The sequence below is a fragment of the Drosophila willistoni genome (assembly GCF_018902025.1).
Source record: "Drosophila willistoni isolate 14030-0811.24 chromosome 2L unlocalized genomic scaffold, UCI_dwil_1.1 Seg168, whole genome shotgun sequence".
NCBI classification, from domain to species: Eukaryota; Metazoa; Arthropoda; class Insecta; order Diptera; family Drosophilidae; genus Drosophila; species Drosophila willistoni.
The window spans coordinates 2,943,066-2,969,227 of record NW_025814047.1 but is presented as its reverse complement, the minus strand read 5'-3'; the positions used below and the strand labels follow the sequence as shown (position 1 = coordinate 2,969,227).

The following is a 26,162-nucleotide window of genomic DNA, read 5'->3' as shown; positions in this document are numbered from 1 at the left end:
TTACTCACCAAACTACTAAACTATATGACTTAACCCACTGAAAAGGGTATAATAGAGTAGAAAGTGAGCGAGTGAGAGAGAGAGAAGGCTAAGCATATTGACCGCACTCATACTCAACTGCTGCCCTTCCACCCACAGTCACTTGACACACCCACACAGAGACCACATAAACCGGAGAAGGAGCTAAACATTGAGCAAACAATAAAATGTCGTCATGTCTTTCAACTATTTACTACGACGACGACGACGACGACGACAATTCACAATTGCCTTCACAGTACTCGAAAGCCACTAGCCCCACCAGAAAGCACTACAAAGTGCTACTAGACCACACCACCAACCTCATGCTCATCATCATCAACATTGGCATCAGCTTTAGCATCATCTCAACTTTTCTATATCCAGGGCCATACTTATTGATGGCCTGCATGGGATTGCCTTCTATTTGCCACTGATCAATGGCAGAAGAAATAAGAAAGAAAAAAAAAGGAAGACCGAGAAAAAGAAGTAGTAAAGGATATACACAGAGAAGCATAAAGGGAAGCTAAAGGACATAGAGAGAGAGAGAAGGAGAGCGGACAGAGGGAGCGCAATTGGATTTGCAGCAGGACCATGAACTGATTTCACTTCAACCCAGTCAGCCGAAACTCCTCCACCCTCCACCCCTCCCATTATACCCGCTTGGAGCCACTTACTCTTCAAGTCAATTTATAACCCTTTTATGGGGTAATATAAAATATAAAAAAAGAGATACAAATCAGTTGATATATACATATTAACCAAGCAAACAACAACAGCAAAAAAAAAAATAAATAAATAAATATAAAAAGGGAACCAAGAAGGGTTTCGCCACAACAATATAGAGTAGACATATGTATGAATGGGTCCATTCAGTTGGACCAGCTAGCAGCAAATCGAAGACATCAATTTACATATATTTCAAATGGCCAAAAAATTGATAAACATGAAATAAGTATATATGGCTTCATTTCAAAAGAAATGGAAACATGAAAGGTCTCCCTTTTAAGTTACTTTTCTATCTTTCGAATGGTTTAAAAGTTGTCTTAATCCCAAGCAAATACAAGGGTCAACATTAACTTTCACTTAAGTTCTCATCATGATAATTTCCTCTAAGGATTGCAGTGATTTATCCTTCCTCCATGCACTTGGCAATCACTTGGAAAAAGCAATGAACTAGAAGCTAAAGAATTAATATAGAAGATCTCTTATTTCTGATATATTCTGTAAAAGGACTTGTAAGTCTTAGAGCAAAGACTGAGACTTGGAGATTGTTATCAAAAGGAAAAGAAAGAGTTAATCAGGTTTGGGTTATATATAATTTATATATATTAAAGAGTTTTTCCATTACATTGACATTTCCAAACAATCGAGTTCTTTTACCGATTCCAAACTTTTTTGTTCCAAATCAATTCCCATCATTGATATGCATCAATTTTAATTAAGAGTATATAACAAATGTAAATCAATTAGGTCCTTCTTCTCATGATATTTCTAATTAGGACTTTCAAAAAGTTTTTAGACTCAACTCATATGGAAGAGAGAAAACTTTTCCACTTATTACAAGTTTTATCCTTTCCAAAGATTTTCTTATTGTAAAATCAACTTTTTAGATACCAACTGTCCAAATATTTTCAATATGTAGAAATATATATGTAATGAAGGTAAAACTTTTCCCCCAAATTCTGTGTGAGAACGGAGGGAGGCCAAAACCACCGAAAATTGTTTCGCATCGTGAGACAAGGATGTGGCAAATTCGCAAAAAGCAAAGCAATTTCTTTTGAATATTTTCCAATTAACAAAGTTTGTCATAATAATAATAAGTCGCTGGCATTTGGAGCATGTAACGAGCAAAATGCTTAACATTTTTCTAGCCATTTATGGTGCCAGAGCACTAAAAGGAGAGAATGAACGCGATTGAGAGGGGGAGGGGTTAGAGGAATGCAGAAGGGGTTAAGGACTATGAAGCCAAGTTTTGTAGGAATTTCAAATATTTTTGCTAACACAAAAAACAAGCAAATGGTATAAAAATTGTGAAGTAAAGAAAACGCAACTATTTATGTTGCACAGCAACGATAAAGGGGTTAACACTGTGTGTGTGTGTGTGTGTGTGCGGGTTAGAGAAGAAGGCCAACAAAGTGTTCTAGAGGGGGGCAGGAGGGGAAGTGGTGGGCAAACCAATCTAATTGTACATTGAAAGACGTCGAGAAAAGTCGCAACTCGCGACTCGCGACTTGCCACCATGTAGCTGGCATTGTATAAATGGCTCACAGACTTAGCCTGGCCCACCGACTCACCGACCAAATGGCTGGCTCGCTGGCTGGCTCGCTGGTTTGTGAGCAACAAGCATTTTATTGATTTTAGTCCTTTTTGGTCCTTTTGACGCCATGGGCACCGGGTTACAGCACATCGCGTGCTCGCACGTTTATTGCTAATTTTTTCTTTTCCCTTCTTCATTTTTCCTTTTTTTTTTCCAAACGCCTCCGCCTTGTCGCCTTCTGCTGTGTCCTTGCTGCTGTTGCTGCTGCACATTTTCCAAATCGATTACAAACAGGATATGCACTGCGGAAGCATGTTTCATGCCAGAGCAGCTGAGTCTAAAACGCAACTAGACGACGACTGATCTCCTTGTTGGTTGGTTGGTTGGTTGGTTGGCTGGTTGGTTGGCAATCTGGTAGTCAGTGCTCTTTCGGTTTTTGGTCCTGGGGAATGGGCATGTTTTGTGGCATTTTGTATTTTAATTAATTTGCCAGAGGCAACAAAGTTTCTCTGCCTCTATCCAAAATGTCCGCAACTTTGGCAATTTGTGTGCAACGATGAGAGACAAATGACGAGGAGGACATCTAAAACTGTGAAACGACCAAAGATCTAGGACACCTGCAATCCACAGTAACCACACAGACTCACAGCATATGCTGGATTCAGTACAAGGATTCTCCACACACACACACACACAGCACCTTGACTGCATCTCCTCTGCTCTTCCCCCCAATCGACAATCATTTCTCTAGTTGGGTATGGGGATTTTCCTGGTTCAGTTACTGGAGCAGACATTAGTGGCACTTTTCCTTCGGCAAACGGTTTGTTCCAAGTGGTTTCAGTTGCGAGTGGCTTTTGGTTGGGCAAAAAACTTTTGTACACTCATGTCAAGCAGCAGCAGCAGCAGCAGCAGCGGCGGCAAGGTGATGATGCCCCACCGCAGGGGCCAAGGGAGGTTCGTTCGGTTGAATCTCAAGCACAACAAAACGCTAGCTCTAAGGGCTTAAGTCGTCGCTCACGCGAAGGCTTCTCACGTTTGGGCTGCGTTTCCCCAACCCTCCTCCCTAGCCCCTCCTCGATGGTCGTTTGCTGTGACGTTCTGCTGATGTCCAACAACGTCCTATGGACTGATGGACTGGTCGACTGTGGCTATTGCGGTTGCGGTTCTCACTTTTTTTCTTCTCCTTCTTTTTTTTTGGCCAACAGTTTGTCCAGTTATTCCCACTGACCGGAGAGATGGAGAGTCGATGTATTTTTCTTTTTCCACACTTTTTTTCCCCTCATTTTTTTCTCTTGTTGTTTTAGGTTCTTTTTTCGTTTTTTCTCTTTTTGCTCGTGCCGAAACGCTTAACACTCAACAAAGTTGAGAGTTGAAGCAATTTTCCGCAAGAGTAATTAAAGCGAAATACCGGGGTGAAGGCAAAAAGGGGTCCAATGTAGAGGCGGGGAATGCGGAGGGGCGGCAGGCTAAAAGGTGGCAGGTGTGCCACACACGTGAACTGGTCCCAAAGCCCCCCCTTCGACCGTCCCTGACCTGACCTCTTTGGTTTCAAATGAGCAAAAATGAGAGCAAAAAAAAAAACAGACGAAAAATAAATAAATGCGTGCCACTTCAAGGTCACAGACTTAACCAAATTAACAAACCGACTGTTAAATGTTCTCCATGTAATTTATCATAATTAAATTTTATTTAAATTGCCACACACACACAAAAATCAATTATAAATGGAATTTCTTTTCGCAGCTTTTATACATTTGTTTATTGTATAAAATATTTGGTTTGTTATTTATATACATACAAAAATGTTGTAATTTAACTAAATTTATTTATGTTGTGGGCCAAAGTTTGCCGAATTTGAAACGAGGGGAGTTTAATAACTACTAACAAAAATTGAAAGGAATATATAAATACTTGTTTTTAACTATCAGGTCAGTTGAAAAATTACATAATTTAGTGAAAACTTTGATGGAATTTATATACTTATATTTATAATTTATATTTTATATTTGATTACAAAAATTCGAGATTCTTTGCCATTTTTATTCAGTCTGCTGGTTTTATTTGTGATTTATAGGACTATCTTTGCCTACAATTCCCTCACTAATCTTATTTTTATAGGCTTTAACAAATATGTTTCAGATTTACTATTAATTTTTAGAGATTTTTTTAGAAATATATGTTTATTTATAATAGAGTTAGGCGGGAATAGAAAAAAGTGCCAACAATCGACCTTTGTGGGAGTGCGTCAAAGAAGATTTCAATAGAGTCCTGACAAGCTTTGATTAAGAGAATCCCTAACCGGATGAAAAAAAATATGGTAAAAAAATGGTGGATATTAATCAAATAAAGAAACAAAAAGAAATTTTCAGTGATTTGAAAATCAGGTAATTAAATTTAGCTTAGTCAATTGAAGTGTACCTTTTATATTCATCAAACACAAAGTTGTGCAATTTAAATTCTTTTGTTGTAACTTTTGAATAAAATTATTTTTCTTTTCCAAATTAATGTATTTTTATAAACAAAAGTTCAATAAAGAAAGTTGCATTTAAATTTTGGTGATCAATGCAACAGAACAAAAGTTGTGCTAATCTCAAGTCAATAAAGTTCAATTTTAAGGGGTGTACCTATTATTTTCATCATGAGTATAGGTATTACAAAAAGTTGTTATTGCGACCTTTTTGATTATTATCAAATCTTTATTATATTTTAAAAATATATACGAAAAAATATTTAGTATATTTGGTTTAAATTGGATTCATTCAATCAATTGCTTAAAGTATTTTCTGTAATTTTCAGTTTTTATGTTTGCAGAAAAATTCTTTTAAATAAATAATCAAAATGTGAGCATTGGGACTTTATATCAACTGCCAAATATCTCTATCTAATCCAACAAAGCAAATACTACAAATCCAACGGTGGAATAGAAAAAACTAAATAAATCAAGATAGAAGCCAAGATTAAAATTAATTAGGGAAGCAGTTTTTGGACTTTCCCTTGTCCATACCTGGCTATGCCCTTGAAATAAACTAAAACTAAATAAATATTCTCAAAAATAATAACTGTTTCAAAGGATATTTCGTTTGTTACTTTTAGAAAAAAATTTCCATTACTTGTTCATAGAAACATTAAAAAGGAACTAAGAAATTGTTAACTCTTTGTATAACCCTCGCATATGTGTATGGTAGGCCGAGTCCCCACAAAAATCTACAGCCATCCTTTTCGTTATACTTTCTCTCTCTCTCTCCCTCTCTTTTTTCACATCTCTCTCTCTCTCTCTCTTGTCGCTGGTTTTTTTTTTTTTTGGTTTTTTTCTGCCCTGAAATCAATTGCAGCTTATTGGCATTTCGGAATGATTTTCGTTAATTAAGTGCCCAGTAAAATTGATGGAAATGGATTTTTGCTTTTATTATTTTTTACACACACACCCATACGCTCACACAAACACACACACTCTACAATGTAGAGATAAAGTATATAGAGTTATAAAGTATTTCCCTTCATTTTTGTCGCTTCTGTTTTGCAACTTAATTGGATTTGCTATTATAAAATTTTTTTAATTTCAATTTAATGCTTTATTGAATTCATCAAGCCAATGGTCACCCAATGATCGGCAAACTGCCCTTCAATCGTTCATCTGTCTCTCTCTCACTCACTCTTGTGTTGTTGTTAAATAATTGACGTTAAAATAATAACAAAAAAACATATTGATACATAAAATTTACACGGCCGAAAGCAATTGAATCAATATAAGCATAAAAATGCAAATAATAAAAACGAAAAAGAAATATGATGAGCAACAAAAACCAAAAAAAAAAAAAACGAAATCAAAATAAATACAGTAAAAAATTTGAGGAAGAGGAGGAGAACAATCGGCGGGGAAGCAGGGTGCAAATAAATTGTGGAGCAGTGTGTTCCAAGGGGAGGGACATTAAAAATTTAAGCACATTTTTTTACTTTAGTCGTTTTATTTGTTGTTGTTGTTACTGTTGTTGTTATAATCATGGATTATGCACGCAAGGGCAGACAGTCAGTCGGCCGGCCAATCGGCCAACTGGCCCACACACACACACACAGTTACAACAAATTGGATGCAATAATTCAAAAAATTAAATTTAAATTACACCCCACAAACACCGCCAGGAGGTGGAAGAAAGAGGGAGGGCGAGAGGAGTGGGTGAGGAGGGGTGTCGGGAGGCAACTGTGATTGCCTGCAGAATAATAGTTCAATTTCTTTTCCTTAATTATTGATGAGATAGCAAGGAGATGGTCATGGAACTTGGAATTGTTCTGGAGAAAATGGCTCGTGTGAAGAGGGGGAGAGGGCAGAGGAGCGGGAGGGGCGCCCTCTATTAGCCTGCATATTTGAGTTTGAAGGGAAACTTTTAGACCGTCAGCAGGACGAGCCATTCAAATGACTGTTAAAACTTTTTACAGTTGTAATTATTATAAATAAATGAAGCAGCAATTTGCCTTTTTGGGGAATGTATTCCCCCCTTCCCCCCAAATGCCCTACAAAAAAGACACGGACATTCCTTGCCAATTGGACTAGATAGTAGCACGGCATGACTGACCGAACAAACGTACAACCGAAGGACTCTTCATTATTTCTCTTGAATGACGCCCAAAAATTTTCCAGCTGTCAGAGACTCATGCGTGACATTCAAACAAAATTGGATTCAAAACATCCTTTTTTGTTTGTTTTTGTTGTTGTTGCTGTTGCTGCTGTTGTTTTGTTTTCGGTTTGCCATCTGACAATTATTGATCAACCTACAACTGAAATTTACCTTTAGCGTTTTCAGTCTATTTTAGTTATTGCGTGCTCCAACTGAATATCGATTCGGTTTGTTTTACTTTTGCCCAAATCAAATAGACACAAGTTCGAATTAGGCAGGACAGGTTAAAGAAATTTAGGCCAAAATATATAGTATATATATTATTAAATCATGGCTCAAAAGGGAAATCTCATTTTGGTTTTTGGCAAATCTATTTAATATAGAATTGTTAACAATTCTTTCAATTGTGTTGCACTCAAATATTTGGCTTCTATTTTGTTTTGTTTTGTTTTTTTTTTTTGGCAAACTTTTCAATTCGTAAAACAATATAAATTAATTAAAACCAGAAGCTAAACTCATTTCAACAATGTTGACGTTTAAATACCCTAGGATTTCATTCTGTTTTTGCTTGGCTTTAGAATGATTGTTTAGCTAAAACGAGTTATAAAACGAATTATAAAACGAATTATAAAACGAATTATAAAACGAATTATAAAACGAATTATAAAACGAATTAATGGAATCCTAAGAAGGATTAAAAGTAATCTCTGATATTATCCAAAGAATATATTAAAACTGACAAAAAACCTCATGATAATAAGGCTCTATTCTGATCATAATCTGAACCACATTTTCCAGGTTGTTATGGCTTTTTAATGTTTAAGATTTCGGAAAGCAAATATAAAGAAGTCTATCATCTAAGAAGTAAGACTAGAGGATCGTGAGGATAAAATTTTTATTCAAAATGTTTAATGTTTGTATTAACTCTTTTATATATTTTATTGTTTGTCTCTTTCTGCCTGAAAATTGGAAAAAATCTATCAAGACTAATCTTGTGTGTACTAGAAAATGGAATAGGAAAAAAACAGAGAAAATCCAGAAACACAGTTGTTTTCGATTTGGTATATTCTGTTTTCCCCCCCCCCCCCCCTTTTTTTTGGTCGTTTTGGTTCGTAAGAACTCCTTGCTAATTTTGAGTTTAAAAATTTTTAAGTGTTATCAACTTTCTAAGGCTCTAATTCAGTCAATTCACACATATATTTCTTAATTATATTACTGTTTTTTATACTTATATACAACGCAAATAAAATATTAAAATTATTTGATATTATATATTAATATCAAAAACATAAAAAAATACTTATAGATATTACAAATTTAAAACTTTTTTCATCGAATTTAATCATTGTCCATGGCTAAATTTTAGATTTTAAATATACTTAACAACAAAAAAAATTGAAAACTTGAAAATTTCGACTCATGTTTTCCTATATTTGATTAGAGTATCAGCAAAATCATCCAAAAACTGACTAAAAAATTAGTTTCTCAAATTTCAATTGTTGTCAAAAGTGTTGTCTTTTGTCTTGGCTGAGTATAAAAATGCTCAGTTTTTGAAAATTATGACATGTTTTAAGTTTTAGCCAAATTATGACATGGCTAACTTTGACTTGGAACATTCGTCAAGTTTTAATCGAGTTATGGCATGGGTAACGTTGACTTCAGGTGAATTTTTGAAGCAAAAAATGAATAAACAGTATTTAAAATAGAACTTAAAAATGTTTATAGTAAGTAGTTAATGAATAGTCTTACATTCTGTAAAACTCTAATCAGCTTCCCCTAAAAATGGCTAGTAAAATGACAGTTTCTATTTTGAAGCAACTATTCCTAAAGATAGTCAGAATAATAACAAACTGATGCCCAAAATGTATATACTCTTCATACAAAGGGAAACGAAAAATGAAATGTTTGTAGTCTCTTTAAAGTAAACTTTTATTGTTCTCGCACGAAAAGGAAAACGAGATGAAGAAAATCTCTTTAAAGTGTTTGCTTTTACAATTTGTTGCCACAAAAGGTTCTTACGAGTATATCAAGTATACGCAGAGTGAGCAGTGAGAAAGATATTTCAGCTTTCAGTAAGAAGAAACGTAAGTTGAGTCAATTTAAGTTCTTTCATTGCTTGTAATTAGTTTCCATTTGAAGTTCAAAACTAGTAATCAATCGGCCACTAATTCACATGGAAGTGAAATGCAATTGCTGGCAATCAAAGTGAAAGAGGGAGGGTAAAAAGGGAGACAGGAAGAGAGATTGATTGGCATCTAAAGGTAACGAGCAAAAGACTATACGAAGAAACTATTTTTAGTCAGCTTGGCATATAAAATTGCAAAAAGAAGATTGAGTTACCTAATTGTCTTACACATTTATTATTTATTCAGAATTTCTGTATATTTCCGTTTTGCAATTTTCATATGCAGTTTTTCTTTCTCTTCCCACACACACACACGCACACAAACACAAAATGTGTCCATGACCTTTAAGTGGGAGGTAAAATGAATGTAAAATGAATAATATTTGAGTTTATATTTCCAGCTTGGCAACACATTTCTACTTTAAATTGTTAAGTCAATCAATGATGAATTCATCAGATTTTCTAGCTTCTGTATCAGTTGTCTTCGATTGCTGACCACAAAATGAAATGCATTAAATTATTTTAATGGATTTTCTCTTCGGTTCGGTCTCCATTTCTGAGCCCAAAAAGTCAAATTCTAGCTTTGTGCGCATTGAAATTGCATTTTGTCAAACAAACAAAACCAAACTAGAGACACAGAAAGACAGAAAGACAGAGAGACTGAGAGATAGAGTGTGTACTAGAGAATGGAATAGGAAAAAAAACAGAGAAAATCCAGAGACAAAGTTGTTTTCCATTTGGCATTTTCTGTTTTTTTCCCCCTTTTTTTTTTGTTCGTTTTGGTTTAGTTGGTAAAACATTATGCACAGACAAATATAATAAAATGGTCACCCAACCAGCAGAATCACAGTTGGCCTTGAGTGGGTTGGGTTGGCAATAGAAATGGGTGTTGGGGAAGTGGGAAAGTGGGTGGAAAATGGTTGGAGTTGTGGCAGCTGTTTTCATCTGGGATTGTTAATTATGATGGCAATGCTTTCTGCTATTTCTTCCTTCTCTTATCTATTCTCTGTTATATGCCAAAACTCTCTTTCGTTTCACTAATGTGTGAGCAATCAAGTACTAACAACAACGACAACAACAAGTGCTTGATTAAAACAACATTTACGCAATGTTCACACAGAGAACAAAGAACCAAAAACCAAAAACCAATGGCAAACAGCTTAAGGGCAGAGACAATAGAACCAACCAACGAACGAATGAAAGAATGACTGAATGAGCCAGAGATATGGTAAAAGAGTCGACAAACTTGACAATCGACATCAATTGAACTCTTTACTGCACAAACAGACAGAGAAATGGTGGAGAGATTGGTGGGGGGGCTGATGGAGGAGGGGGGCTGATGGGCTGGTAAGAGGGGTGGAAACAAATGTGCCTATGGCACAACACAACGATTACAATAACCAGGCCAGGCAAATGGCATTTATTGTAATTTGAAATCAATCAATATTACGCATACGCCCCCAGTTACCCACCTCAAACCCTTTTTTTAACTCCCCACTCGGTCTCGTTTACCCGCATAGAATCATCTGTGTGTTTCTGTTTCTGTTTCTGTTCTATTTAATACTTATTTAATTAAGTTAATGTAGTTAAATCTGCTTAAGCAAATATTTCCATCTGCTGCCGCTGTCGAACACACAATGCAAAGATAAAACGTTGCCAGTTTCCAGCTTCATCCATCTGGTCCTCCTCCTCATCCTGCTCCTCCTTCTCGTCCAAGTTACACACACAAAAGGCATTCATTACTTGAGACTTGAGGCGCACACAACAACAAAAAAAAAAAACTTTTCCATCGACGAGGACAGATTTGCGACATCAGCGCCAAAGAATCTTTTTTGGCATGGGAATGAACATTGAGCGCTGAACACTGACCACACTTCTGGGCCCTGGCCAGGAGTCATTAATATTAAGTAATCGTGAAGGATGCTCTCTGGTGTATAATACGCCCCCCAGTCCCTCCAAATCTGCCTCCTTCTCCTTCTCCCTTTTACCAAGCAACCTGTGTGCATTGAAGTTCATGAACCCGCTCATTGACCATGAACATTGGGACTAAAGCTGACCATGAGTGTTGACTGTGGCCGTAAATTCACTCAACTGAACCCCCTACTCCTCCTCCTCATCGTCATCGTCATCGCCATTGCCACCATCCACCGAAGGGCATAAGAGAAACAGTTATGAAGTGCTGCAGAGAGGCAAAAGGCGTAGACCAACCACGCCTCCCCACTTTCAATGTCTCACAATGGACAGATTAGTGAAGTGCTAAGAGCAAATGGCCTTAGAGTTGGACAAGAAAAGATTGAGGTAGGCAGCCAGTTGAGGGAGATGGCAAAGGAACCACAAATTGTTATAGGGCAATGAACAGAAGAAAAGAGCCAGAGGAGGAGTGAAGAGGAATCCAAGAAGAATAATGAAATGTTTTAGTCTTAAAAGTTTCTCTGACTAGGCAAAAAGAGGATCTACAATTGTCAGCTAAATAAATCGACAGGCAAAGTCAATGGTAAATGGAGGAAAAGCAGAAGCTAAACTACTTATAAAAAATAAATGTGATGGAAAACTTTTACCAACATTTCTTTAATCAAATAAATACAATTTATGTCCTTGAATCCTCAAGTCCTTAAGGGGTAAGAGTTAATAAGGAGGAACCTTGGTTTCTAGTAGAGACAATTTCCACCTGACAACTTCTAGTTAATAATTAAATAAAAGTATGCACTCATTCGAACAAATGAAAACTAAATTAATCTACCTACATATTTCAATTTATTTCCATTTTTAAATGTAGACAAAATTTATTTTTTAAAGTGCCTAATAATCATTAATGTTTAAGCATTACCCTAATATTAATTTTAATTACAATGTACAACAATTTTAAATGTTTATTTCAATTTACTTGAGGCAGTTTTTCAAGGTTTTTCCAAAGATAAACTGAAGGCTTTTCTCAAAAGATTTGATTAATATTCTTCAAAATGCAACAAAAAGTCATTAAATTACATTAAACAAAAACTTGTTAGGCCTTGTGGATTAGGCCAATTTTTTTTTTAAACAAAAGAAAACTTCTGGAAAAAAACACCTTCAAAAATTATGCAATTATCTGGCAATCTAAAAGTTTGCGACCCTTTTGGGAGGCAGGCACTAAAAATGAGTTTAAATTTATGAGCATCAGGCCAAGATAATGGCTAAGAAATCTCCAAAATCACTCTCTCTCTCTCTCCCTCTCTCTATGTCTCTAATCCCTTAAAACATTTGGAAAAACATTTAATGTTCTTTCTGGCACCTTTTCTTGTGTTTTTTTTTGTTCTACACACGAAATTTAAATTAAATCAGCTTCAGTTTCAGTTTTTGAAGGAGTTTTCGGTTTCGTTTTGTTTGGGGTTGAACTTGGGTCACACACATTCCTTTTCGAGCCAAAAATTGCACATTAAACTTAATTAACAAATTCATGGACATGGTCCGAGTAGATAATGTTTAAACATTTCTTTGTTGTAGTCGTTGTTGTTGTTGTTGTTGTTGTTGTTCTTATGTAACTTTCGATTAAAACATTGACCAAACATTGAGGATGAGCCAAGAGTAGAGTTAGAGCAAAGGAGAAGAGAAAAAAGGGAACGGAAGCTTAAAAAATTTAAATAGAATTGTGGCAGCTTTTGGACACTTTGGTCAAGAGGATAGAGAGAAAGAGTCAGAGAGAGTGTGTGTGTGTGTGTTGCACACTTAACAAATTAAAATGCCACAAAGTTGGTCAAGAAGGCAGAGTAAATGAGAGGGAATTGTCTGCATCTTCATTAAAATTTAGTTAAATGAGAAAACCAAAGGCAATACGCAGGCACCTGAGAGGAGGTTCTTTGGAAGGACGATGCATGCCTTTTCAATGCTCGTAAATAAGAAAAAAAAAAGAAGAAAAAAAAAACAACCTCAACAAAACATAATTTATGCAGCAGCCACATGACCTGATGCTGCTGCTGCTTCTGCTGCAATTGCTGCAGCAGTTGCATCTTCTCCCTCATCTGGCTCTACCCCGTCCTGTTAGCCATCAGTTCTTAATTCTCTTGCTGCCTAACCAAACAAAAGCCGCCAACCTGCCCTTGCTATGGGGGCGTAGTGAAAGAAAGAAAAATGTAAGCCGCCAACGGGGCGTATGTGCGTTAAATAAGTGTGTGCAAGTATCTGCGGCAAAAGCTGCATGGCAAAAAGAATTTATATATACATATATATCTAGGTATAGTAGGTATAAAAATTGCGCTCATTAAGCAAATTCAGGGCAACGACAGAGTCACCTTTTCTAATATTGCACTTAAGCCAAGCCCAGGACTAGAATCAGGACCACAAGAAGGCGGAGCAGTGGGTGGTTCTGATGCTCTGATGTCTGTCTCGGCGGGGAACCTACAAATCCGCACAAATTGCAACGCGCAACATGAAGTGGGGCGACATTATTGATTTAAATGTCATAAACACCCAAAAAAAAAACACCGAGAGAGAGACCAAAAAAAAAAAAAAAAAGTATAATAACAAAAAAGTAGCACACGGCAAGTGGCACATCTGAAAGATACTTTGAATGTTTTCAAGATACACCAAGCGGAAGCAAAAGCCAGGCACAAAAACAAACACCAAACACAGAGACATGGTTTCGAAGGGGGGGCGCGACGTAATCTAAACAAATGTCAGGTAAATGTTAAATAGTTAAACAAGTTAATATTTCATTAATTTCTTTCAAAATCATCATGTTTAATTTCTATTTATTATCATTGAATTGAATTATGAAGTTTATGGGTGAAAAAAGTCATTCAATTCATTCATTTGGTTTTGAATGTTGTTAACTCGAATTGATTTTTCTATCATTCATACAGCTCTCTAATAAAAAGTTACCTAACATGATTCAAATTACAATCAACCAGAAACCTGTAGACAAAAGTTTATTTTTGCTTATACAATTTGCCGTAATTCAATTGTTAGCATTTATTTGAGACACATTTGTTATTCTTGTTGTTGTTTTGATGGGTAATTTAAACTTGTTTAATAGTTTATAACATGGCCATAATTTGAGAAATTGTTTTTTTCTAAATAAGTCTACAATTTTGATATCGCCCATGTAAATTATGAAAAAAGAATGAGAGTAAAGAAGTTTACTCTGCTTATTGAAATTATGCTAAAAAGGGTGTGAAGTTTTTTTTTAAGAAATTATCTTGACGTATAGACAATTAATGTCATTGATCTGAGTTTTCACATTGACACTTAGTCATGATAAAAAGAGAACTAATATTTACATATAAATGTATTTAAAAAGAGAAAACACACATCTTATCTATGGCATTTATATACTTCATTGATTATAATCTTGCTGTTTTTTACTAACTGACTAGGAAATAACAATTACAACCCATGGACATAAATCTTGTTACATAGTGTTACAAATAGTTTACAAAGATCCAAAAAGAAGTTTTGTTTAAGAGCTAAATACTGCAAGGCTAGACACTTGCTCAAAGAATTTAGTTGATTGTGTTAAGTTAATGACAGATTTTATGACTAAGAGAACCTAAATGTTTTACTCTAGTCAAACAATTTACAATTTTACGCAAAGATTATAATACTTTCTTTTAATGTTATAATTATAGGCAAGATATATTCCCAAAAGTAGTTAATTTAGTGTATAAAACTGAAAGATTCTTGCAGAATTCAGAATAACCTAAATGTTTTGAAATTTCCTTGATTACGTCTCGACTTGACATCATTACCTACTGCTTGGCCATCCATGATATCTTTTTAATATTTAACTACTCAAATTGTACTTTGAATTCTTTGTGTGAATATATATTTTACCAATACTCTCTATATTATATTATATTCTTCATCTCCTTAAAAATACTCAAAATAGTTGCTTAATAACGAGGTTCATTAAGTCATTAAGTATCCTACTTTTGAATAATTATAATTATAGCCAACATATGAGCATTTCCGGAAAAAGGTCAACCACAGGACCCAAACATAAAGTACCAAAGATCTGTCTGTTTTTCATTATATTTTATTAAGAAATGTTCCAATTTTATATTTTTGGATAGAAATAGTGAAAAAAATGTACAAATGTACAAAATATTTGAAAGTAAAGTTGAGTTTGTATTTTTAGTAAACTTGTCACTTTTTTAGGAGATTACTCTTTAACTTTTTAACGGCATTAGATATATATACTTCTAAAATCGAACTTAAAAAACTTAATAAATTTTAATACATTTCAGAACCTGCACTGCTTTTTATTTCTTAGCTCATTCCCACTTGGCTAAAAATACCTTCAATTGGCTTTCATTTGTATCATTCTTTTGAATAATTCACTGGCCATTACTGGCCTCACATATGTCGATTGATCTAAATGTCATCTTCACCATTAGTTTAAAGAGAAAATAAAAACCAATTCACTTACGATAATAAGTTACAAATTTACACCCACTTTTGTGTGAATAGATTAATATGGCAGAGTCGACTACCCCCTAATGAGGTAGTTACTTTGGGCCACGTCTATGGACGAGCATGCGATGCGATGCCATGTGAGGGATACCCAACTCAAAAGGTGTAAGTGGAGTAGGTGATAGGTGGTTGGTTGGGTAGGTGGTTGGTAGTTGGCTTATGCCTTAATGTGTGTAATATGCCACACACGTAGACAACTATTAACTAAAGCATAGCAGCCACTGACAGCATATATTTAGGCTCTGCTGCTGTTGAAATGGGAGACGGATGGGAACAACAACAGCAGGGCAAAAAAGCAAAAAAAAAAAAAACAGAAGGAAAACACAGAAAACTGTATTTTCTGTGTGTTCTGTCTCTATCTCGTTCTCACTCGCTCTGTCTGTTTGCTGTCATTTGTAACAGATGCGGGCGGGCACAATTGACTTCATTTCCACCTCTACCTCTGCCCCCCCTGACCCTCTCTGCAGCGCTATGTTACCCGGCATAATTGGCAGCCGGCTGCCAGGCACCCACTGCGCTTCTATGTTCCGCCCCCTCTTTTTCCCCTTTATGTTGTCGTAATTGCGGCCAAAGATAAGCGCTTTATTACCGATTCACTGGTTTTTATCGCATTTTAATAACTCACAAAATGCGCGCCGCTCACACAGACACACTCATACACACAAACACAAATACTCCAATACTCCCACACACAATACAGTTGTAATCTACTAACACACTGGCAAATGCGGCAAAGCGACAATATTTACGCTTTTTTAACGTAAAATTCTCGTTTTGCGTTACGTTATTCGCGAATTTATTCTCAAACGTCTCTCCGTTACGTTGTGTTACGCGCGCGACTGTCGATGCACAACTGTAAATGAAATGAAATTGAAACCGTCCGAAAAAGCAGCCCACCAGCAACGGTTGCTGCTGCTTTAAATGTTGTCGCCGTATTTTTCGGTCGTCGTCGTCGTTGCCATCGTCGTCTTTCCTTCTTTTGGCCCCAAAAAACGAAGTGCCACACGAAGTTCCAAACGACCGGCAAAACGAAGGCAAGCCGATTGCATCGCTTCAGATGGCGATGGCGGTGTTGAATGTGTGTTGAGAGGGGGCGGGCTGGATTGGGGTAGGTTTTGGTTGCTCTTGCTCTTGCTCACTTGCATTTCGCCAAAGAATTCTGCAAGAAGGAAGTGCGTTGTGTGCGTGCCTGCTTCTCCTCCTCCTTCTCCTTCTCTTTCGTCGTCATCGTGGTCTCTTTTCCTATTCAACTGTTTCACAGCAGGCGGCCTGGCAGGCTGGCAGGCACAGTGATTTCAAGTGAAAGTTTCTCTGAGAGAGAGAGAGAGAGTGAGAGAGGGGGGCATACTGGAGGCTGAGTTATCAAGTTGATTTCTATGTTCCATTAATACTTACATATGTGATAATTTACTGTTACACGAAACTAAAATTTACCCCAGAGACAACACAAAGCATTCTATATACACATATGTTGGAGAATGGAATTGTGATTGAAGAATGGGTTAAAAGGATTTGCCTACCCCGCCCTCCCTCCAAAAAGTTCTACACAAGTTCAAATGTTTGTCATAGAAATTGCAATATTGTTTTTATCTTTATCTCAAATTCCTATCATCTATGAAGAGGCATAATCAAGTTGGGTTAAGTTTTTCATTCATAAATCAAATATAATTAGGTTTTAAATAGGTCGAAGCTTATAAATTGACATCAAACGTAAACTAATCTTCTATTTTTGTGTAATTCAACTATAAAATCTCAAATTTAGACAAAAATATGTTGAATAATTTCTAGCTACATATTTAAATGGCTTGAAGGAATTTCAAATCCCACTGTGCCAATAGGACTCCTACGAGATAGTGTGTCGGCCTGTGCCTGAGCCTGAGCCTGATGTCGCTGTCATTCTGTTTTTGCTCAAATTAGCTATCCCCTGCTGGGGCCTAGGCTGTCTTTTTTTCTTCTTCTTCCTCTTTGCTTCCTTCTTTTTATTTGCAGCGAGCTGTTTAGCTAGTTTTATTTGGCTATGTGTGTGTGGGTATGCGTGCGTTTGTGTGTGTGTGTGTGCATCAAATCATTGCCGACTTTTGTGCGCAAATATTTACGAGGACCTCCAACTCTGATGGCAGCTGCCGTATAGACGAGACAAAAGCATGCGTCTAACGTCTAACGACGACAACAACCTGTCACGCCAGCTGAGGACACAGGACACGGCGACACGGGGACACACACCAACACACACACACGCATACAAAACATACAATGAATGTACACAACAATGCGACATTAGCTCCTCGTCCTCGTTGTCGTTGGCGTTGTCTACAGGTCAGGAGAGATAAAGATGGCGTTGAGGAGCGACTCTGACTCCATATGTGCCTGTTGGTTTGCCTGCCTGCCAGTGGCAGTTAAAACAAAACTGAAACCGAGGCCCAAGCCCAAGCCTCATAATGGCCTCTAAACAAAAGGCATGCTTGTTTGCCGCTTTGACAATTTTTTCTCTTCTTTTGCACTCTTTACCCTTTACCTAAAAAGGAGTATATGGGCTTAAGCAAGATGTTTGCAATACCTAGAAAGCCTTTTCACCTAGGCCTTACCTAGGCCATCGAAAATGGGTTAAGATGAAGCAAATTGTTATTTATTTTTACCATGACTTATGGCTCCCTAGAAAGAGCATTGGAGTATAGGAGAAATTTGTTGGCAACTAGATTTGACCCCCTATATAAATATATATATATATATTTTTTTTTTTTGCTATGCTCGTTTGTCGTCGAGGGAGGACTCCAGCTGCCAATGTCATTGCTGCAATGCATCTTCCCCCCTCATATGACCCCTCTGTCATATACAATATATTATGGCTAAGGGTGTATATGTACATATGTATGTATGTACATATGTCTTTTTGCAAATTAATTTATAAACACAATTGACATTGAGCTCAAATGTAAATATGCCGCTGAGAATGGTAGCTTTTGCATTAAAAATTCAAGCCCTCTCGGTAGTCACATCTGCATGGTTGGTCTGTGCGTGACTCTCCCTTGGTTCTCTCTCTCTCCCTTTGTGTATTTGTGTGTGTTTGTAGGTTGTTTGTCTTTTTCCTGGGTTTGGCAGCACCACCACCACCACCACCACGAAGAGGCAACAACAGTTGGCCATGCCAAGCTGACGTTGCACTTAAGGAAATAGGCTAATACAAATATTGTATGTAGTACTTCTTACCAAAAAACGTCCGGCATGAGGCACATGAGGGCACACAACACAATATATACATATGTATGTATACCAAATGGCAATAGGTTATGACATTGGGCCAACACTCTGACACACACACACACAGCTGTAGGCAAGGTTATTTGCCCAGTTGGCAAATGGAAAACTCATGTTAAAGGGGCCACACTTAGGTACATCATTCTGTCATAATTAGTCAAATAAATAATTGATTTCAGGCACGAAGAAATTTACTCGAATATTTGATCATAGACACACACACACACACACACACATGAGCAGAAGCTCTAGTTTTTGGGGTCACTTGGTAAGCCTTGGAGTTATTTGTGCTAAATATTTATTAAAAATAAATAGAAACCTTGTTGAGAACCAAAACTTTGCCAAGTAACTTTATATACTTAACTATAAACTTCCTCTAAGCAGTTTATGCTTCTGCTTTTAGCCAACCTTTAAACAAAACTCAACTCACTTTTAACTAATAAATAGCAAATTATTTCATACATAAAATGTGAATAGAGACACTTGATATTCTCACTCAGAAAAACTACTTTTAACTTGGCTCAAGCTAAATATATATTCTTTAAATGGTCAGACATTTGGCCTTCTTCATGTTGCAAATATATATAAACTCATGCATACTCTGGCTAAAGTTTATAAAAACAAAAAGTAGATGAAAGGAAAATGAAATGAAAGTAAATGAAAAACTTTGAAAAAAAAAATCGATAAAAAAACACAATGGAAATTTACATATTGCAAAAAAAAAAAGTGAAAAAAATTGCAATTGTTAAAGTTCTTTGGTGTAATAAACCCAAGTGAAACTCAACAGTTGTTGGTTGAATAAGTTATATATAAAAGTCATGAATTAAATTATGTTTGCATATCTCTTATAATAACTGTTTACATAGTTTTTGTTTACTATATATTATAGTAATCGCTTTAATACTCATAATAATATAGAATTAAAAGGTCAAAAAAATAGTTTGCGAAATACTTAAAAATCTGATTCTCTTTTAGAGTCTTAAACTAAGAACAAACTTTGTTCAAATATACAATTAATTAGGTAGATTATTTTGTTTACCATCAGTTAAAAATGTAATTAAGATCCTTCAAAGATAGAAACCACTTAAATAAAAGCAAATATACCATTCAAAGAGCCCTAACAAGCCATTGAGTTCTTTTAAAATTCTCAACTAATTTTTTTTGGTCAAGTTTTTTAAAAATCTGCAACTTTTGGCAAAAAACTATTTTGGTCTTAACAACTTTGCAAAGAACTTATCAACATTTTCATTAGGAAATTCTTTGACAATTTCTCCTCTCCTTTTTAGACACACACACCCCCTGAAAGTATGCTACATAAAATGAAATCAATTTGATAATCCCCACAAAAATGTGTTCTAGTGTTTTGGCCATAAAATTGTCATGTAATCCCGATGCCAAAGAATTCCATTTGCTTTACTCGAAAGTTGCTAAACGGTTATTAACTTTCAAATGTGTCTTCTTGCGGAAGGAACTTTTTCGGAGGCCACAGACCACCACGACGACGACAACGACGACAATGAAGCAGTCACTGACGAAGATGGCCAAGAAACGTTGGTTAACGGCACAAACCGGCATAACCGACAAACAGAGAGAAGGAGGGGAAGAATGAGCTCTGGCCAAACAGTAAGGCAACAACCAAGAATAAGAGCAACTTTATTACTAAATACAGTCATATAAATTCGTATGTTTACACCACAAGAAAAAGGCAAAAAAAAAAAAAAAACAGAAATAAGAACACGTTGTTTGGTTGAATAGTAGATGAGATGCGGGCGAGGAAGAGCTAAAGAGAGGAGACAAGGAAATGGGCGGGCCAGTTGTTGGCTTGTTATGGTAACAGCAACAACAACAACGACAGCATGTATTTAGGAGGAGTAGAAAGCACAACCATGACAACAGCAACAACAACAACGAAAAACAACCTGTCGTTGACTTTCAAACTGATTTGCAATTTTATAAAAGAACTTGGCATGCACACATACACAAAAAGCAAAAAGACTAAGAAAGGGGGGTTGAGGTTGGGCGGGGAAGTTAAATAGAAAGGGGATGTGTTAAGGGGGGGGATGAAAGGGGAGGTTGCAGAGTCCGAGTTGCCGTTTGCATGCACCCAAAAGCCTTACCAAGACAAAAGTGAACAAAACTTTTGAATACCCAGCAATCAGTCAATTGGTTTACAATGGGTATATTAGAAGTGGAGTCAGGCAAGTTACATATACTTATCAAAGTGATGGACTTTATTTCCAAGAGAATGATGCTTAAACCAATAACAACTGGGGTCTTAGAAGACAATTTCATATAGATCTTAGGGCAGATAATAGGCCCAACAATTTATATGATATTTGCATTATAAATTGACATGAGATCCAACAATAATGATCGTAAGACTTTTCATACAAATTCCATATTTAAAAAATATGGATATTCGAATTAAAACTTTTTAGTTTAGATACTTTTAAATACTTTTTGTAGTTAATGTAAATAATAATTGGCGTTAATTGACAAGTCATAGTTAGATTTAAGATATAATCAATTGACGACGTATAATTGATTATATCTTTAACCACTTCAATGACAAAAAACTTTGCAAGCTAATAAGAAGAACTAGCAAAATTTGTTGTAAACTTTTGGATTTTATATGAATGAAATATTGTGGTAATTACATTTCTAAACAAAATTTGGAGTATTTTAAACCCAATTGTGATGCCATTTAATAGAGTTTTGTAGAGATTTAAAAATTAAATAGAAAATTCCGAAAGCTACTGTCAAGAAGAAGGAATTAAAAGGTTTTACTATGAAAGTTCTATCTAAATTAGAGGGCTTTACGTCTGTCGACACTTGTGACTTTCAGTTTGTGTGTATTTAGTGGCGCAAAATTGCTGACTGACTCTGACTGGGCCTGTCCTGTATCTGCCATCCCATCTCTCCGACTTCAACTCTGACTCTATCACAACGCCTCTGACCTTTCTGGGTAAGCAAAAATTGTAAAAACTCATTTACATAACAATTACCGCTTGCTTCAGACCAATAGCAATATCATTTTCTCGTACACGGCGTTTTCCTCACTCCCCCAACCGCCAGACACAACACAACACCACACACACACACACTTGTCCCCAAGAGTCACTTAAAAACTCTAAATTGTATACCCTGTACCCATAATAGGGGCAAAGAGGATATATTTAAATGGCAAATATTAATTGGCATAGAGAAAAGTTGTAGATAATTAATTAATTAACGAATAATTAAAGTAAATACAAATAAAAAAAGAAACTGCAAAATAAAAATCAATCACAAAGGAATCTCAAGGGTTTTGAAGTCTCTCTCTCTCTCTCTCTCTCTCTCTCTCTCTCTCTCTCTCTCTCTCTCTCTCTAAAATCAAGGCTAGTTAATGAGGCAAAAGGAGTGAAATCATATGGAAAAGAAGGCTATTCAAGCAAACTAATCACCTAATTGTTCAAATAATTAGTTAAGTTAGGTAAGGTGAGACCTTTACACAGCAAATAATGTATATTTAGTTCATATATTATCATAGATATATTATTTTTGACTCAAATAGTTTACAGAGCATCTTCAAGTCGTTGTTTCTTAACATTTAAGAGTTGGGGAAAAAATATTTGTAGTTAATTTTTAGCAAGTCTCGCAAAACTACCCACTCTCGTATTGTGTCACATGTTATATGAGATCTCGCAGTGGAGCTCCCACTCTGCTCCACTCACGCACAGATGGCGCCACCTGACATTTTATTTAGATTGCTTTTTTGTTTTCCACCGCCAACTGCAACATTTGCCATTGCAACAACCGCCACTTGGTTGCATTTTCTTGACTTGTGACTCTTGCTCCTGACATTTCCCCCTTTTTGTTTGTTTTTTAGCCCAGTTTTTGTCTATTTTTGGTGTGTGGTTCCGTTGGCTTGAGAGTTTTCCGTACGTATGTACATATATCCGTCCGTTTTGAGTCTGGTGTCTTTGTCTTAGGGTTATTAAAAAAAATTAACTAGGCACTGGCACTTACAATTTCATCCAAAGTGTTTGTCGGTTCCTTCATACCATGACGTTAGAGATTCAGCCAATCTGCAGGGAAGAGAGGGAGAGAGAAAGCAAACAAACAAACAATCATTAGATATAAGCAGAATTGGTTGCCCCATATGAGTAACAGGAGACAGGCATCAGGAATACCCAAAGAGGGAGCAGGTTTAGGGGCATGTGTATGTATGTGTGTGTGTGTGTGTGGGTGTGGATGTGTGTTTGAAGCAAATACATTTAGCAAGGCCACACAATTTAAATTTGTATTTTCAAAAAAAAAAAAGAAATGCGAAAAAATGTTGTCTCTCTCTCGTTCGTCTTCTTTTTCATTTTGCTGAAAGATGAATGTTGTTGGTGGGGACTGGAGTGTGGCGGGGGTTTTAGGGGGGCTGCGGGTTGGAGTGAAATTGGTATGTGCGTGGTAACAATACCGCAAACCTCTATACAAACCTCCTAACCCAACCATCCACCCATTTGACAGCAGCAGCAGCCTGCTGGCAACCTTATCAATTTCAAGCACTTGCCTTAGATACCCATACAATACTTTCATATACACAAGTACATATACTATAAAAGAAACTGAATTCGGTTTTTTGCTTTATGAAATATAAAACTCTCTTCTCTCACTCTCTCTCTCTCTAGACAAGTTCAAGCAGATGGATAGAGAGAGAGAGGATACGCTTCTACATCTGGCAAAAAGTAAAAAAATAATTTTACTCTTTTATTTGACTTATTTAGTTGAGCTTGGCACAATGGGAAAGTTGCTTTGGCTTATTAAAACGATGACTGTCTAACAGAGACCCGACTGAATGACTGTCTGTTGTCTGTCATTTTCATTTGCCATTTAGAGATGGTCGACTGAGACTTTTAGCATCTTAGAATCTAAGCTTTAAAAAAGTAAAACGATTGCGAATTGCCAAAGCCGTAGTAGGATGCTTTTTAAACACTTCTTTAATTGAGAGCATAGGCTAAGACACTTCTGGTAACTAAGGAGCACTTAATACTCGTGGTAAGTTCCTCCAAAGCCGAGATTTTACCTCTAAAACTCATCAATTTTTCCTCCAAAATGCTCAAATTTCTTACTGATTAGGTAAATTTTGATATATAGAACTTAACTTTGACCCATGCAAAGAAGGATCTAGCATCATATATAGTAGCTCCTGAATGAGGCTAAAGTTAACATTTGATCTTAGACGTTTTTTTCAGCATTAACATAATATAATACTAGTCTCTACTTTGACGGTGTAATATTATAAAACTATTAAAACAGTTTTGATTAACTTCAAAGAAGGATAAAATCTAGACAAACACCAAAAACGGAAGGCCCGCTGTATTACATAAGGTGCGCGAAATAAGTAAGTGGGACACTACATTACTATCTATACCAACTAGGCCGGTAAAGATATTAAACTAAAATAAATTTATCTTTAAACTTTAAACTTAAACTTTATCTTTAAACTTCTTAAATTTATAAATATATTTCAGCCCATTAAAATGGAAAAAAGCTTCGGGCAAAATTAGAAAAAAATCAAACAAAATATTTTCAAACGAAATATGTAAGTAACTGGGACAAATTGTTAATTTGTGTGTCCTAATTTTAAAATGAAAAATAAAAACCAATTGAAACAACTTTAAACGATTGAAGAAAAAACAAAAAACTGCATATTTTGGACAAAATAATGTGATAAGTCTTTGTTTATAGCATAAGTAAGTGCATTGCGCGCACCTTATGTTTTTTTTATACTTGCTATAAACAAAGACTTATCACATTATTTTGTCCAAAATAAACCCTCTTTTTTGCATATAGTGCAATATGCTATAACAAAAAAAATTGGGCGCGACGGTTAGTTGGCTGAGGCGAAGACCTTTACACTAATTCTGATGGCGCCCAAGGGTATGCACATATAAAAAGTGGAATCTGCAGTTGCAAGCTTTGCAGTTCTTTTCTCGCTTCATGTAGTTTGAATTCCCAACTACTTTTAGCGTTGAAGATATCGTATGGCCATTGTAAGTGTGGATTCATTACCGAAGTCTGTTGTTGATAGAACTTGGTGGTTCTTGAAATAGATATACAGACAACCATCTCAACTTTTGTTCTGCCTATCATTTAAAATCTTATAAATTAGTAAGAATTATTGACCTGAAGAATAAATAGGTCGAAATCTAGACAAACATTTTAAAACTATATGTAACTGATTTTCCCTTTGCTTAAATTTATAGTTTTTTACCCATAAGCTCTTAAAAACCATTTCAGACCATTTTAAAAAAGAATTATAGTAATTTTCTTACTCTTCAGTAGCAACAAATTTACGTCAATAAAATAAAACTAAATCAAATTTGCAAAAAATTCCTTAAAATATAAATTCAGTTTAAACTTAATTAACCTAAAGCTCTCTAAAACTCTCCTTTTTTAATGTTGTCCCATCATTCAATAATACCCTTAAAATTGATTTACACATCTCTAATATAACAAATTTTTTTGCCCTGTTGATGGGTGAAGAATTTTTTTTTTCCTTTTTGGACTTTTGGCGTTTGTTTTTTGCCATTTTTCGTTCGGTTTTTGGTTTTTTTTTTGCTCCTGTTGTGCTAAGTTGATTGCCACATAAATTTCATGTAATCTAATAAAATTTGAATTGTCGTCTTCGTGGCAATGGAAACGGAAATACTCTCAACTCACGCCACCAACCAAGTCAACAATTTCTTTCCTCTTCCTACACACCCACACCGCTGCTTCATCCTTCTTTCATAGTTAGAATTTATTTGGTATTTGTTTGTTGCATGACTCCACTTCCACTTCCAGTTTGCAGCTTTAGCTTCAGTTCCATCTTCGGATTGAAGCCAGTTGCCAGTTAGCATTTGTGTTTTTCCTATGTAGAGAGGACATCAACATCAACAGAAAAACCCATAAGCAAAAATTTTCAAAGTCATTCAACAACCATTCTTCTTGGCTTTGCCATAGACTATATATAGATATATATATATGTATATATATTTGGGATATTTCGTTCATTCTTGTTGAAATTCTGTTGGTGGTGATGAAGTTTCAACTTTGAACGAGCGATAAGCTAATCAAATTAATTCAACTTAAAACTTGGCAAGCGAATTTGCAACAAATTAATGTTATTTCATGGCTTCTTAAACTTGACACTGCGGTCTTCCCTTTGCCCCACTCCGCTTCATCCCCCTCTACTTGCCCTGTCCCTTAGCCCCGTTTAGTCCACCACTTCAAAGTAATTCATTTCTGATTGGAAGTTTCCTGTCAGCAATTTTACTTTTTTTTTTCTTTGGTTCTTTTTACCCTTGCTAAAAATGAGATTATACATTTTGTTAAGAAGCTAACAATGCCTAGAAAAAGTCTCAAAATCTTCAGTTGTAAGAATTTTTTTTATCAATATATTGGCTTAAACTGAGCAAAATTGTTGCAATTT

General features: G+C 35.8%; 1 protein-coding gene across 2 annotated transcripts in view; it reads right to left on the bottom strand.

Annotated features, from left to right (window-relative positions):
• LOC6640956 (apoptosis-stimulating of p53 protein 2) overlaps positions 1–26,162 on the bottom strand; it is a 69,152-nt gene that overhangs the window by 8,245 nt on the left and 34,745 nt on the right. For both annotated transcript variants that reach the window (XM_047009746.1, XM_023174971.2), the window contains exon 2: positions 22,724–22,782. In XM_047009746.1, coding sequence (XP_046865702.1) covers positions 22,724–22,756 — 33 coding nt within the window. In that variant the 5' untranslated portion in view covers positions 22,757–22,782. The remainder of the gene's footprint in view (positions 1–22,723; positions 22,783–26,162) is intronic.